The following is a 16,974-nucleotide window of genomic DNA, read 5'->3' as shown; positions in this document are numbered from 1 at the left end:
AATAATTTCATTTAACAACATATTTCCAAAAAACAATAACATATACATATTATATGTAAATACATGCATTTAAAATTCGAAATCATAAATTAAAATAACAGAATTAATAATATATATTTTTTCTCTAATTGCAGTATTTTTCACTACCATAAAAATATTTTATTACCTAAAATCCGTAACAGATTTGCAGGAAAAAAAAAAAACAGATCTACCATGCAAATAATTATAACATCATATACATAAAAAATAAACAGTACCATATATTTAAAAACAATAACAAATTCGAAAAAAACATATACAACAATCAGCATGTATAACAACAACAATATCTTGAAGTAGAGAAACTAATAACTTGTTGAGACTTAACAAATAACAGATCTAGAGAACAAGCTGCTTAGCAAGGATCTACACAAGAGGTGGTATAACTTTGACACTGATACAAATGAAATTAAAAATATTAGTGGAGTAGTAACAAAAAATTAAAACATGAAAATATAAGTTAAAAGAGTATTAACAAATTTAAGAGGTTTAGTGCTGCTGGAGAAGAGTAGTTTATATAATATAATGAGTTGAATTTTTTTTTCTAAGTGTTAACTGCATATGAGAGCACCGATGCATGCTTATATAGGGAGAGAGAAAAGCCAGGGGTACTACGACGGAATCCCCCCTCTCATTTTGCAATCATAGGTTAGGCATAGGTAGCTCAGAACGGTCATATTTCTCAGAGAAAAAGCCAGGGATTTCATGCAAAAAACCACGGCCTAAATCCCTCACACGTCAGCTTTATCAGCTTTTTGCAGGCACCGGTCAACTCATCTGCATTTTGCAGAGATTCATGTCAGTCCGACGGGCTGTCCGTCGCAGAAGCCCTGGGTTATGGCCTGCAATGGGCTGACAGTCTGCATTCTTGTCTCCCACTTTGAATTCAAAAGTGGCGCCAAAAAAAAACCAGGGATTGTCTACATAAAACGACGAGTTTGGCCCTGGTTTTCTTCATAGGGTCCTACGTCTTTTTCCCAGGGGTTGTCCTTGGCATTTTCCGTGGTATATTTACCAGGGGTTTTAAAACCCTGTCAAAATCCCTGGCAAAAGGTAATGTTTCTTGTAGTGATTCGACAAATATTCTCTAACAATCTAATATAACGTTTATAGGTTAACAAGTTTGTAGATTATTCTGCATGCATATCAACTATTTACTAAGTACATTTCATCAATACCCTTATTGATGAGCATGCATATCATGCAGGTTTGTGTAAGAAAATGCTTATAAGGCCAAAAATTAACAGTTTCAAGCAGGTTTGTGTTAAAAAAAATAAAAAAAACTCATTTTTCAAGCAGATCAGTGGTCATGTAAGAACCAGTAATGGCTATCTAATGTTATGGCATCTCATATCAACTTCCCAACCTAAAAATATAATATCAAACATCTAAAACTTCATCTCCAAGCACATCTACTTAAAACTTTTGAAGTTGTGAGTTGTTCTGACGTCATTATTGTATAAATTACGATAAGTAGGGGAAGATTTTACATAAGGTTAAAATATGATTTTCGTCCCTTCAAATATGTCTCGTTTTGGTTTCAATCTCTGTAAAAAATATTTGTTGTTTTTGGTCCATGCAAAATATTTTGTTTTTTAAAATAGTCCCTTCAGGGAGTATTTTCAAAAGTAAAATATTTTACAGGGACCTTTTCAAAAATCAAAAGGTTCAGTCATCATGTGCCACGTGTTTAAATCATCACAAAAGTGAGGTCAGGGACCAAAACCAAAACGAGACTATTTGCAGGGACTAAAAACAACAACAAAAAATTATAGGGACAAAAACCAAAACGAGACATTGTAGGGACCAAAATCATATTTGATGTGTTTAGCCCTTGCAATTAGGCGGCATTTAAAAATTCGTTCCTGTAATTGCTAATCCTGGCATTTTAACCCTGCAATTGTTAATCGTTTAAAATTTCGTCCCTCTCCCCACTTAATCACTGTCACGCCACATGAAATTCCAAATTTACCCCTGGGTTTCCAATTCTTTCTTCAATATTTTGTCCTCTTCTTAAGGGCAAAATTGGAATTTCATGTGTGACAGTGATTGCCACGTCATCAAATTAGTGACGTGGCAGTGATTAATTTGGTCAAAGGACCAAATTTTAAATGATTAACAATTGCAGGGTTAAAATGCCAGGATTAGCAATTACAGGGACGAATTTTTAAATGCCGCCTAATTGCAAGGGCTAAACACATCAATAAGCCTTTAACATTTACAAAGTAATAGCATGCATAGTCAATCGAGTCTGTGTTGGATCTAACTCAATCATATAAAATTGACTTTTAATATTAGGATTACTGTCAAATATAAACACATGTTCAATCATATCTCATCTAATGAGAGACTCCAAGATCCCAAGTCAATATCATCAGACCAATCCAAATGGGTTAGCATGTTAACAAGACAATAAAGTTGCAAATAATTTCATATTATTGAACGATGCAAATAAAGAATTAACATAAGAATATAGGAAAGTGAGAAACTTACACTAAACGCTCAGTTTTCAGGCGGCTAGCATTTTTCATTTTTGATAAACGATTGATTGTAGCATTTGGATGTAATGCAACTAAAGATGTTGGTGCAGTCATGTCATGGTCAAACTCTTGGAAAGAATTATCACATATCTTTGAAAAGCATGATGATTCTTGACTACTGAGGTTAATTATTAGTGTTGTCATAGTCAAGCTCGTTAAAAGAATTACCAATACTGAGGTTGAGTGTCATCATATCCTCAATGTCTTCATCATTCTCAACAACATAATCATAATACATCTTTTCATCATCAATCAATTCTGTGCTTTCAAGTTCAGGTGATGCAGGCATCTCAACTATAGGTTCACATTCTTTACTCTTTTCGGTAAATAATGTTGATGTAGAGTTACTCCAACAATCAAAGTATGGGAAAGAATATGCATTGGCATGATCCATTTGGGTCACTATTGATTGTTCTGTGGTTTGTTTTGGTGGTAAGGCAAGTTTTGTCCTGCATATATTATATTAGCACAATTTTATATTGCATAGTCTAATTATTACCAAAGTAAATGGAATATCAATGCGTATGTGTGTGTGTGTGATAATGATAATCTTACAATTGTTAAGTATAGACCATAATATTTTTATATTTTGTCAAACAACATCCAAAATTAGGTTTCAAGAAGTAATTTGCCCCATAAAAATATAATAGATACAAATGGGTTGTGGTTGAAGCATGGCTTCAGAGCAAATATCATAATTCTCAAATTTTATTGTTTTGAGATAATAAGATTTACAAATTACAACATATTAAAAACTAAATTTGAGATATTTATAGAGATCAAAAACTTATTTAACCATAAGAGTTTATCGATTAAAAAAATTACATATTACAATTAACATGGTGGTGCTTTAAGAGACGAAGTTGTTGCTTATAATTTTCTCAAAGCTTTTTGTGGTAGGTTTAGACAATATACAATTTATTAACCAAGACAAATAAAACTACATTCAACAAAAAACTTTCTTGTCCCTCAAAAAAAAAATCTTAGAAAACTAACTTTTTTTTAATAGATTGGTTTGAATCCATCAATCTTATTATAAAAGTCCAATGGATCACCTAAAATAATAATACTATTTGATAAAATAAAAATATTTCATTTATAAAATTTATTTAATAAAAAACTGAAAGATAAAAGCAAAAAATATATACTTTAAAAGAAAGGAAAATTTAAAATTATCTTGGTATTTTTAATATTAAAATATTATCTTAATATTTAGCTATTATAGTGATGGTTATTGGCAACACAGGAGCTTAGCCATCAACCACCATGAAACCGTTAGAATGATTTCGTCAGCAGCGAAACTAGCTAATTTTAAATTTTGTACGGGTTGCAAAACATAAGTATCTACTTACTATCTATTAAAATAAATGTATCATGTTTTTACATTTTTGCCCTTAGGAGGGGCAATTTGGTAATTCCATAATTTATGGATTTTGATTGCTGCCAACTAATCATGCCATGAATTTCCATTTTTGTCCCTCATCAAATTTTTTTTTTATTTTCTAATTTTTATATTTTAATAACTTTTAACTATTTTTCAATTTTTTTTTCTCCCAAATTCAGTTGCTTCTACATTGCCGTTGTGGAAGATTAAGATATCGTATGACCCGACTGTTTTCCAACTTCTCTACATTTTTAAGGAGAAGTTAGACCAAACACAGTATTAATTAAGTGCTTACTAAAATTGAATGGAATGAGATTTGGCCAAAAGTTCTTGAATGTTACTTTAAAAAGCTACTTATTGACAATTTATTTCACAAGCACCTCTTTTCAACTCACATTGGGAATCTTTTCTTTTATTCTTTTAATATTATATTTCAATATGTTTTTTCTTCCATTTAACTTTATTTTATTTTATTTTATTGAACCGTTCCATTTAATTTTTTAAGGAAGTTCCATTTAATTTTATTATCTTTTTTCAAAGGAATTTTATTATCTTTTTTCAAAGGAATACCAAATAATTTTATTTTATTTTTTCAACCTCGCAAATATATACACACACATTAGCGTTTAGAGTAATATTTTATGTGTGTCTGTTTTTTTGTTACGCTAATGCGTATAATTTTTTTTTTTGGCATTGCATAATGCATATGATTGTTTTAATAAAATTTTGATTTTAATTAAAAGTAATATTGTTTTCTTCAAAAAAGGTATAGATGCCTAAAAAAATAATACTTATATATATATATTGCATTTTTATATTGTAACAAACTATGCATATTTTTCTCTTATTAAAAAAAACTAAACATATTTGTTTCCATGATACCAACAATGTAACAAATATAATATCATATAATATAAATTCTTATATTTTTCAAAGACACCAAAAATATGATATTCTTATAACGAAATTTGTTATAGAATATAATTGAAATAAAAAAACCAACTATTTTGATATTATTTATGTTATTATTTCAGACTCTTTAAATTGTTTCTTCTATTCAAATATTTAACAAGTCATTTATATGATGATACAAATTTATATTCATGTTACACAAAATAATGTTATTGAGTAAATATAGTATTTGTAAAAAAAAAAATATCTTTTTTTTTTAACATTTTTAGCCTTCAAAAAATGTTTTAAACTTTTTTTTTATTTATTATGTTAATTCATAATAAATTCAAAGTTTTGTCCTTGTGAGCTTAACTCAATTGATATGAACAATGCATAAATACATGCCAAGTCAAGGGTTCGAACCCCGGATACCATAAAAAAAATAAAAAAATTCACAGTTTGTACAATATTTTGCCACACAACATTTAACTTAAAAATAGCTTTAAAACTAAAAAATCAAATAAACCACAACAACTTTAACTTCTTTCGTAAAAGCCTTTATTTTAATGTGGCCTTAATGTATCAAACAAATTTGTTAATTTAACGGTGTATTTGCTAGATTTATTGATACATGTCTAAGAGTATATATTCACTAATATATGTCATTTAACTCCATGCAAGGCTACTGTGCGTCGAGATCTGTTGTTGCTAAATTTTGATCTGAAGCAATCTATACCGAGTTCATGAAGCAATGGAATTGGAAACTTAGAGAGTGTATATTTTGCTTTGAGGTGATTCTTATCTTTAAGATGGTCAAAACTTTATAAGAATACCTGAATTATTAGTGATATGGATCTCATATCTTCAATTGCCTCAGGTTTTAGGAAATAGCAGGGTCTTTAGATTCTATGTTGACAACATCAGTCCTGTCCCCGTTCAAAATGTAGATCATGGTGAAGTATAAATTATCAGGACTTAAGGCTAAAATCAAGTGTAACTCTGCTGGAGAGTTTGAGATTGTGCTGGAGAGAAGAAAATGGTTGTGTAGTAACTTGCTAGCAGGACACGTCTTTGTTTTCAACAACAGCTTTGAGAGCTAGGAAGTAATTAATACTAATTTTCAAGCAAGAAGAAGAACGCTGTATTAGAAAGAAGAAAAATATTATATGAATTGAAGAAATGATGGGTAGAGATTTGAGGGTTTTAATTTTTCTTTTGTTTTTCTTTGTTTGAAGAAAGAGTTTACGAATATGGTAATGAGTATTCGTTTCATCATTGTCAATTTAGAGATACTTTTATTTTCCTACTTGACTGCTACTCATTTTGTTCTTCATGAACTCCTATACTCTAGCTTGTATGGTACCTGAATGTATAATACTTTAGACTTACCCTTAACTCTAATTCAAAACTATCTTAACTTGGAAATGTTGTTTCTTTGGTTCATTTTGTGTCATGCGAATGTAATCGTAATTTGCACATTATTGGTTCCTTCATCGGTTCCAATTAGTTTAATCTTAATTATTATGTTGTTTTCTCAATCTCATGAACAAAATATATGCTCTTTTTATGAATCAAGACCCGATAAAGCTTTGAGAAATATTTCTAATGTTTGTGCAATATTCCTTAATTTGCTCATTTTTTCTTTGAAATAATTTTTTTTACAAAATATGTTCTTCAACCCGTGCGAAGCACGGGTTTGTAACTAGTTTTTCTTAAAAAAATTGATATATTAAATGCTATCCATAAGAAAAAAATCACAACCATTTTACTTATATAAAACGTAAGTTAAAGTTAAAAAAGCTATTTTAAAAAAAAACAAAAAAAAGAGTTCAACAGCACTTTAAAGAGTCAAATTCCTTTATAATTGACCTTCTCCATATTTACAATTTAAACAATTAGATAATTTTATTTTTTAGTTTATCTTTACAATTTTCATTGCTGATAATATTATCTTTTTTTTTTTTTGGTAGATGATAATATTATCTTTTTAGATGCTTAAGATATCGAAAATATAAAAATAAGACAAAATAAATCTTTTAAACAAGTGGTAATCTTTTAAGTTTTTTTTTGAGGTATTCTTTTTAGTATTTTATTTCTCTTAACTTTGCATAAAGAAACTTATTTGAGGTAGATAAATATATTTTATTGGGGCAGCTAAACACAAAATACACTACTAATACAAATAAAAATATAATTTTTGATGTAGCCAAAGCTACCCCTCTCTCTGAGGTAGCTATGTCCATTGTTGTCAAAACTCCGACTTAAATCTTAAAATTTAGGATTTTGTGACTTTCTTCACCTTCGACGACTCAGATCCATAGTAAAATCCCAAAATAGGCAAAACCCATTTTGATTGCAAATCCCAAAATAGGCGAAACCCATTGATTTTGATTGCGATTTTACGATTTCTTATAAACTAAGTCTTTTATGACTATATACCATTTATAAAATATATTTAATATTATTATTTTTTGGTAAAATTTATCGATTTTGATTGCGATTTTACGAATTCTTATATCGATTTAACAAAAGTAGTTCAGTAAATTCCTTCGCTTTTGGTTGCGATTGTTGATTTTGCTCTTCTCTTTCAACCTGAAGCAAAAATCCCGATTTTGACAACCTTGGATGTCATGGGGAACGCTGGAGGACCAATACCTTTAAATATACATATACATACATACTAAATTTATGTTATTTATGCATTTTGAGCTTAATAAAAAAATTGTTTTGGGTCTAGGCAAAAAAAAAAAAAACTATTTTGAGTTGAATAGTTTTGCACTACTTTATTAACAAAATAATAATTTTAAAAAAATTATAAAAAAAAAACACATTAATAGATGAATTGAATGAATATTCATCCATTAATAATCTAATCATAGATGGGTTTGATGGATTTTATACTTAATGGATGGATTGGATGAATTTTTTCTAACAAAAAAAAAAATTATGGATTGTAGAGAATTAATGAATTGTTATGATCCATATTAATTCATTTTTCCACCCCTAGTATATATATTGGACATATCTAGTGATAATGACTATGTTATATGAGAATGATTAGAACATTTATTAGCTTTTAGATCTAAATAAAGGGTTAATAAATTATGAAAATGACTATGTTATGCATTGTCAAAGTTATTGATATTCCCTCCAACATCAAGCCATAGCATATTCTTCAAATTTAATAAATAAATTCAACACATACCTTGCAAGAGAACTTGCATAATATTTACAATTGTCCTTCATCGGACAAGCATTGCAATTTGGGTTTCTCTTGGTGCAAAAAACCTGCAAAATGTTTTAAAATGATTTTGATTTTCTTAATGGAAAGGTGTAAATGAATTATTTTGAATGTTAATATGTACCTTTCCAAAGGTAATCAACTGATAATGCAATTCATACCTATACAAGGTAACATATCATATGGGTAAGATATATAACAAAATACAAAACTTAAATACATTAAAAAATGTTTGATAATTACAATGTATGATGATCAAGTTTGCATAATCTTGGCCACAAATATTGTTGGATTTTGATTGGATCTGGAAACCTGTTTCAAAACAAAACAATGTAGTTAATGAATGAATAGTGATATATAAAGTAGTGTAAAAAAATAAAAAATAAAAAAAACTTTGAGAGACTTACTGTTCTAAATTATGTATTTGAATTGATTCTGGTAAGGGTTGTAGGGGAACCCATCCCAATCTTACAACAATCCGTCCAACATTTACATCCACCTTTCAAAAGTGACATTTAACAAGTAAAGAACATGTTTTTAATTATAACAAAAATAGCTTCATCCATAAAAACAAGAATTTGTGTCTTCATATTCTTACCGGAAAAGAAATATGTTGAAGTGTTAAAAGTCTTAAACATTCCACACTTTTCAAACCCAAACCAAATATGTTCAAAAGATATTCCCTATAACATGAAAATTTTAGTTAATTAAAAAAAGAAAAGTTGAAAACGGTCATAGATAAGATGTTTAGACTTACTTTGCTTCGTTTGGTGGAATATATTTCAGCCATTCTAAATCCGTGGTTCCATGGTGTTCCAAGAACTTGTTCAATGCAAGCTACAAATATACAATGTAAAAATAATATAATATGTCCAAAGTTATATATTATTGACTACAAAACTATATATTTTGTACCTGTATTTTTTTAGCAATAATGTTATGTTGACCACGCATTTTAATAGCTTCAGCAACTTCACCAACTTTGGCATTTCTTACTGCTTCCCAATCAATAGAATCCACATGGTCAATGTGTCGATCACTTCTACTGTGGATTTTTCTTAGTGCCTCCCACTTTTGCCTTTTCTTTTTCAGTATCATCATTTTTTCCTCTTGCTTCTTACTTTTTTTTGTATCATGATGTGTTTCTTCCTTATTGCTAGAAGAATTTGATTTTCTCTCTATTAAATATGAACTATTTTGAGTTTCTTTGTTGACAACTTTGGAAGATTCATTAGCTTTCTGAGCTTCCATTTCTTCAACTTTTTTATCAGATTTAGGATCTGAAAAAATCATGTTGTTGCTTTGTTCACAACTAACTGATTTGACAGGGAACCTCGCAGCAAGTGACATAAATGCAGAGCTTTTGAAACAAGAATGAGTATTATTATTATTCAACACCAAAGATAAATTGAATAAATTAATTGATTATTTATTTAACTTTACCTTGACAAATGGTCAGATACATTTTGAGTTAAGAAAACTCCGCCTATAGAATCCAATACTGAGCCTTTCCATGGTAAGAATCGTCTATCACCTACATATTTTATTAATCTAATTAGAATCACAACTTATAAAAATTAACAATGATTTGACAATTGGTACATGCATTTTAAAATTATTTTGACCCAACAAAAGAACTTATTACTAGAAATTAACACTTAAAAGATATAGTCATATTTAATCAAAAAGCCATTGATATCTATTTTGAGCAAAAGATTTAATATTAGGCTATCAATGACTCATGATCTGCAATTGGTTCATAAATAATGCAATAAATTAAAGGGTTTTGCTAACTTGTGCCTTAAGGGCACTAGATAATAAACTAAATGTAAAAATTTAATTTTAAAAATTGTACATTCATAATTTAAAAAGTTTAAAAACTTATCTTTTCAATGCAACCTTTATTTTTTAATTTTATTTTTAAATCCTTATATTGTATTAGGACCACAAGTTAGCATTTTCCTAAATTAAAAGAGCAAACTTATTTATTAAAGGACTGGTATTAACATATTAATGAGAACATGTAAGCATCATTAATTATAAAAATGAACAATCGATATGGAATTATGTATAACATACAATGTCGAAATACAAGACTCCAAAATTAAGGCTGGTCTAAAAAAAAATTCAATATAAAATTTCACAATTAATCAGATTTGTCAATTGCCTATTAATGGGTCATGCTAAAACAAAAGATGGTTTCCTTTTAATTTGAACATAAATTAAATATCTCAACTAATGGAAACTTCCCAACATTAATATATAATGGAATATGATATCAACAGTGATGAAAATATACCTTGAACGTTATGCACTCGAGTTAAAAATGATTCAACAGCTTCATGATAGGCTTTTCTTATCTCCTCCCAATACCTCCTCTTATGTTCATCTTTCTCATCATGTTTGTTTTCAGCAACGAGCAAGTTCCATACACGTAATGTCTCTTCGTCAAACTTTACATTGACTTTCAACAATGGCCGTTCATAAAGAACTAATTCTCCTGATTTTTTACGGACATTTCTCTTATTTGCCTTTCGATGTATTTTTTTATTTGAGGAAATAATCTTCTTGATTATAGTTTTCATTTTTCGGCTGATTGTAGTAGAATTTCCTTCTACGTAGAAATCTTTCCAACATTTCCTCTTCCTAATAAAAGTTTTTGATCTACTACCCTTTGCAAAAGGGTTCAAGAGTTTTACCAAATTTATTCTTTCTCTTTTTACTCTTTTCCTCTTACACATTATTGGAAAATTTCCTCCAATTCTTCTATTCTCAACAAGACATAAAGATGACAATGAAGTCATTTTTTGGTAACTTTGTAGTGAATTGTATTCGATAGCAGATACATTAGTTATGGTTGAACTCTCAAATCCACTCTTCTCAATCTTTGTATTGTTGAAATTTAACAAAAATGGTAAAGAGATGGAATTTCCATCATCAACAAATAATGGTCGTTGACACTCACAAGTCTTAGCACTCTTTCTAACATAACTTTTCCTCTGCTTCGGAGTTACAGGTTTGGGAGTGTTACTACTTTTAGAGAATTTCTTTGCTACTTTGGGAAATTGAGAAACCACTTTAGGCCGATATCTCTTCCTTTTAACTCTTTTTTGCATCTCATTGTTAACTTCCTTTTGGCTACGCTTCCTTTTATTTGACGACAACGGTTGACATGATTCAACATCTTCATCTGTATAGTCATAAGAAAAAACGTGAAGGTTTTAATATAACATATTCCTCCTATTGTGTTCAATATTTGAACATATGTTATGTTATCTCAAGGAGAAAGTTCGATTGGTGAGTTGAGATACATGTTTTAAAAATCTATGGTTCAAATTAGAAACTAATGTAAACACTAGTTTACTACGTTTTTGGTAAACTAAGGTAGCCTCCTTCCTGCTTACCCTTTTCACCTCCAGTTCTCTCTCCGCAAATTCAACAACGCATGGCAGTGGTAAACAACACAACACTTATCTTGAAGAAAAATCATTATAATGGTTTTAACAGAGAGAACAATCCACAAAGCTAGTGGAAGGAACTCGAAAATACAAGGGGGCAGAAAAGGCATCCCCACACAAGCATCAATAGTAACATCCACGAACCTAAGCTAGCTATACCACAACAGTCAGAACGGCGCATAATTTTGTAAATTCAGTTTGATTACTCTAAGCCTCTAATTCTGAAAAGTTACCTTGAGACCAAACGTTATAAGGCATCTGAACTTCATCGTTAAACAAATTGTCACTGCTACTCATTTTGTGTACATCACCAGAATTGTTTTCTACATCAAAATTGGAACTTGTTAGACGGGGGAGAGATAGAGAAATTGTGGTGGCAACATGGAATTAGGGTTTGCAGAATATAGTTGTTGTGAAATAGGTTAAGTACTTTTGTTTAGCTGAATAAGAATGGCACTTTGACTGAAATGACCAAAAAGTCAAAATACTACGTTACTAAAAATCTTGCTAATTATACTATGTCATTTTTTTTAGGGAATATACTATGTCTGAAAAATCGTTTAGCTAATATACACTTATAAATCATATATCTTATAAATGAAAAGATATAGTACAAAAATATTTGACCAAAAAAATATCTATTGTATATTTCTCCCAATAATATGCTTGTATTACATAAAGTATCCTTTTTTTTTTTTTTTTTTTTGACAAATACATAAAGTATCTATTGTGTATATATTTATATCTTAATTTTTAAACATTTATTTAATTGATCTCAATCAATCTCTCGAACTTTTTATTTATTTACAATAAGTCTCCAGCTCATTATATTTTTTATTTGTGGTGTTTATGTGATCTTGTAAATATACTTTTTACACAATCACACAAATGAGGAAAAGCTTCAACAAATTTTAATTTCACTACCAAACAACTAAACAAAATAATTCACTTTCATTTTCATATTGTTTTTTTTTTACTTTCTTTCCTTTAATGTTCTCCTCTTTGCCTAGATGCTAGATACAGGTATGTTAGATTGATTTGGGTTCTGAAGCAAAAAAAAAAAACATTTTAACATTTTATTATGGAAAATTATACATGGTTGATTTAAAATCCCAAGAATATGGGAAAGGAAATAAAAAATGGAAATAATTCTAAAGGTAATTGTAGGGAGAATATTTTTTCTCAAAATGCTCATTTTTTTTTTTATGGAGGAGAGTAACAAACCCTATGCGGCACCCAAAAACTATGACTAAAAATAAAAAATTCAGATTTTTTGCACTAGTTATGCATAAACAACAGGGTTTGTTTGCACCTTTAATTACGATACCAATCGATTATCACAAAAGGGTATCAAGATTTTTTAAGTTTATAAAAAGTAGATGAATGTTACGATTTTGCTTTGCATGAAACAGATACAAAGAAAGAATGATGCACAGCACTTGACGATAAAAAATAGACCCTCAAATAAAATAAAAAAATAGGGTCCCTTTGTAAACTTGCCTTGGCTTGCCGTGTTAAATTCAAAAAAGGTCTTGTTTCAAACAAAATTCAAAACATGATAAAGTTCGCATAAGGAGGAAATAGTTACCTTGAAACAACATGTCGGGCATCTGAACTTTATCGTTGAACAAGTCGTCAAAGATCATAGCACTCAAATTGTTTTCTTCGAGAATGAGAGGAGTTGTCATTTCGTCGAGAAAAGGTTAGTGTGAATTAGGGTTTAGTTATTTTTATTTATTTTAGAACCCTTGGGTTGAAATTACCAAAAGGGCAAGAGTATATGTTGATAGATCCACTACTGAAATTAGCTTTTTTTAGGTAGAAATTAGCCCAATGTTGGCAATATATTTTCTTCGAAGAAAATATATTTAATATTATTTTCTTATTCTGTTGATGGTAAAAAGGGAAATTATATTTCATTCACTCACACTTAAGAGAAGGCAATGTTAAAACATAGGTAAAATGTTTTGGAATGCAACGGTGATGCATGTGAATTGGGAAGTCTATTTATATACTCTCTCCGTCCTAAATTGTACGTCACTTTAGGAAGAAAAAAAATTGTCCCAAATTGTATGTCATTTTACAATACCAATGAAACATTAATGTTACTTTTTCTATTATATCTTTAATTATTTATTACTCTTTCTTCTTTCAATTCAATTTTATTTATCTTTCTCATATCATTTATTAAGGACAATTTTGTAAAACAACTCATAATATTTCTTTCCCACACAAAATTAATTACATTTCTTAATACGTGTAAAATGATCAAAACGTCATACAATTTAGGACAGAGTGATTACATTTCAATAGAAACAATGTCAAGTAACCAACAAAAAAAAATTAAGTTTTTGCACTAATGCTGCGAATGTAGGCGGATTGCATGCCATTGATTTTCCACTTGCAATTAATTGAAAAATCATTTTACTAAGGAGGTGTTTGTTTCAACTTTAAAAATGATATTATTGAGAATGATTATATGTTGAAAGTTTGACAAAAAAAAAAATTTAGATATAAAGGTTTTTGGGAATGAAGTAACTTATAACTTCTATTATTTCCATGAGTTTATTCTCATGTGAGAAGGTGGAGAATGCGCATTCCCACAAAATCCTACATATTTTTTTTTTAGAAATGTTATAGGTTACACCTTCTAACACACACCAATCACAATTAACCAAATCATTTACACTTTTATTTAATTTACCTAATACAAAACAAAACATTTTTTTAAAAACTATATTTTTTTTCTTTTCTTTATCATCGTCTTCCTCCCCTGACTTTATTTTTGTTCGCCGGTTTTTTCCAATGGCTTGCCCATTGCTTCATTTGAATATTTATTATTTTAATTTTAGGTTTATATATGTACATCGTCTCTTTAATTTGGCATGTTTTTTGCTTTTCGTTCCTGTTTTTTTTTTTTTTTTCAAATCCGTCCTTGAAAGTTGTTAGCGTTTTGCTTTTCGTCCCTTCTGTTAGCTTCTGTTACAAAAACATACATGTGGTTAACGGAGGATAACGTGGCTGACGACGCGGACGTGACAAACTAGATGATGAGTCGCATAAGAAGAGGGACCAAACAGAAAACGAGAAGTTGAAAAAATGTAAATTTAAAAATAAAAATTCTTCCATCTTCTTCTTCCCTCATCATCTTCTCCATCTTCATCCTCATATTCATAATCTTGCCTAGAAAAATTAAAACTCAAAATCATTAAAAAAATAAACTTCAAAATCAAATTACAAAACAAAACAAAAATCCAGAAATCTTCATAATTTTGTTTTCCTTTTCTTCATCTTCCACCTTACATTTCTTCTTCTGCTTAATCTTCATATGAACTTCATACCATAGTCATGATTTTTTTTTTTTGAAGTTTTTGTCAATTGCGCTGCTGCTGCTGCGTATTTTTCTGGCTCCATGTTTTTGAAGTTAAGTTATAATCCTTCTGGTGGTTGAAGGCAAACCATCCTAATATTCCGCAGTTACCACACATGGTGGCTTCTTTTTGTTTAAGTGTTTTTGTGTTCTTTGGCAAGCTTGTTGTGGCTTTGGCGTTAGCTTTACTTGTTTTGGAATATTGATGTAACAAATACTTTATCCTCTTAGTTCTTCTCTAGCACTCTTTGTGCTCGACAGACTATGGGTATGGGCTGTTTGAATGCATTTTGATTTTTAGTTTTTAAATTATATTTTTAAAATCAATTTTAAAAAACTGTTTACAAAAAGAAAATAATAAAAAAAGTTGTTTCGTACTCTCAATTTCAAAAACAATTTTGGAGAAGAGACAATAAAAACTTGTTTGGCAAAGCAAGATCATATCACGTTAAAATGAATGTTGGAGTTTTTTATCCAAGGAAAAAAATAACAAAGTTGTGAAAATTAAAAATGAACTGATGTTGTATTAAGGTTCTACCATTAATGAAAACTGCACAATTTTCCGTGTCTTTTTAATTCTGAATTTTGGTTACAAAAGTCAAAACTGAATGCAAAACATGTTTAGGCTGTTTTGATTTTTTGCTTTTAAAAACCAGAAAATTGAATACAGTTTTTAAAAACAATATTACAGAACATTGTAATCAAGCAAGTTTTTAATTTTAAAATTTTTAAAAACTAAGAGTTTTCAAGAAGTGTTTCAGACAGACCCTAAGTTTTTTGGTTTTTTAATCCATTTTAGATTCTTCTAAAAAAAATTATCAACAAAAAATTGATCCGACAAAACGTTACACTTGTGCATAAACATGTTCTTTTTTTTTGTATAAATTGGGTATCCTCTGTGCGCAACTGCGGAGACTAATCCCTCGAGTATTATAGGACCCAAACATAAACATGTTCTCACCACAATGCTAAATTATTTCAACAAATAACTTTAACATAGTCCAAAAAGAAAATCTCTATACTATCATGAACGGTTAAAGTAAAATCATGAATAATTGATTTTTTTTATTTTTTTTGAAAGATCATGAATAATTGATGAAAGGTCAAAAAAGAAAAAGTTCTTTTTACTATCATGAAAGACTAAAAAATCTATTTCAAGTGATTAAACTCAAGTGGTTAATGAACTCCAACAAACAACATATCATTTGGGAGAACGCTGGTTCGACTCATGGTAGAACAATTCTTATTCATACTATATTTATCTCATGTCAAACTCCATACTACTATGATCACATTCCTATGAGAATCTCAAGGTTAACAAAAAAAAACTCTATTTAATTATTTATAAAACAGCATAAACTTTATACACTATAAATATCAAACCATATTCTACTTTATACATGCAAAGTAGAAAGAAAAAAAATATGGTTGAAATTCTCAAATTTTTTTATGCTATGAATATATTTATTTTCTTAATTATTTTATCAGCGAAAGTTCGTGGTGGTAAGCCTTTTCTTTTATCTTATTCACATTTTCTTCTTTGCTTCATAAGTTCGTACACAATCTTTTATCATGTTTTGATAACATTATTTTATTATCTCTTTTCATTACAGCACATATTAATTTTATTATCTCTTTTCATTACAGCACATATTAAATGTGAAACTGATGATGATTGTCCAAAATCCTTGAACAACTTATTAGCTATTAAATGCATTGATCACGTATGTAAATTTGTCAGTAATCTTTCTCAATTTGAGGATCTATTTTGAGTCCTAGATCCTGGGGAGTACAAAAATGCATGGCAAAGAAGAATGATTTATTGTGCTAGAAAAATAAATGTGAAATATGCCTATGATAGATTTTTCCAAAATATGTCATTTAAATATTGTATGGGCACCCAAATAATTAATTTTTTTTCTTTTCCTAATTTCCGGAACCTTTCATTTATGATTATGTAAGACAACAATGAATATTATTTATATTGTCTTATTCTCTCTTAATTTTAGAGGTAATCATGTTGACATCCAACTTAGGCATATCACACCTTA

General features: G+C 29.1%; 1 protein-coding gene and 1 long non-coding RNA gene across 2 annotated transcripts; one reads left to right on the top strand and one right to left on the bottom strand.

Moving 5' to 3' along the window:
- Window positions 1–307: 307 nt before the first annotated feature.
- Window positions 308–9,435, bottom strand: LOC11424215 (DNA glycosylase/AP lyase ROS1). The gene is made up of 9 exons (XM_024777522.2): window positions 9,011–9,435; window positions 8,853–8,932; window positions 8,694–8,778; window positions 8,503–8,594; window positions 8,339–8,407; window positions 8,220–8,256; window positions 8,060–8,142; window positions 2,533–3,028; window positions 308–433 (listed from the first exon to the last, which is right to left on the bottom strand). The coding sequence occupies exons 1-8, from the start codon at window positions 9,386–9,388 to the stop codon at window positions 2,704–2,706; spliced, it is 1,149 nt and encodes a 382-aa protein (XP_024633290.2). The 5' UTR covers window positions 9,389–9,435; the 3' UTR covers window positions 308–433; window positions 2,533–2,703.
- Window positions 9,436–16,280: 6,845 nt separating this feature from the next.
- Window positions 16,281–16,926, top strand: LOC120578014 (uncharacterized). Its single transcript, XR_005643974.1, has 2 exons — window positions 16,281–16,426; window positions 16,571–16,926. It is a non-coding gene; the product is annotated as an uncharacterized lncRNA (long non-coding RNA).
- The last annotated feature ends 48 nt before the right edge of the window (window positions 16,927–16,974 follow it).

This window comes from Medicago truncatula, chromosome 2 (genome assembly GCF_003473485.1).
Source record: "Medicago truncatula cultivar Jemalong A17 chromosome 2, MtrunA17r5.0-ANR, whole genome shotgun sequence".
Lineage (NCBI taxonomy): Eukaryota > Viridiplantae > Streptophyta > Magnoliopsida > Fabales > Fabaceae > Medicago > Medicago truncatula.
This window is presented reverse-complemented; position numbering and strand designations above follow the sequence as displayed.

Excerpts from the sequence above, each read along its gene's own strand:
- LOC11424215 (XM_024777522.2), bottom strand. The coding sequence starts at position 9,388 with ATGATTTTTTCAGATCCTAAATCTGATAAAAAAGTTGAAGAAATGGAA. Across the intron at positions 8,257-8,338 it reads AAACTTGATCATCATACATT|GTATGAATTGCATTATCAGT; the intron begins GTAATTATCAAA and ends TACCTTGTATAG. Across the intron at positions 3,029-8,059 it reads TATGCAAGTTCTCTTGCAAG|GACAAAACTTGCCTTACCAC; the intron begins GTATGTGTTGAA and ends TAATATATGCAG.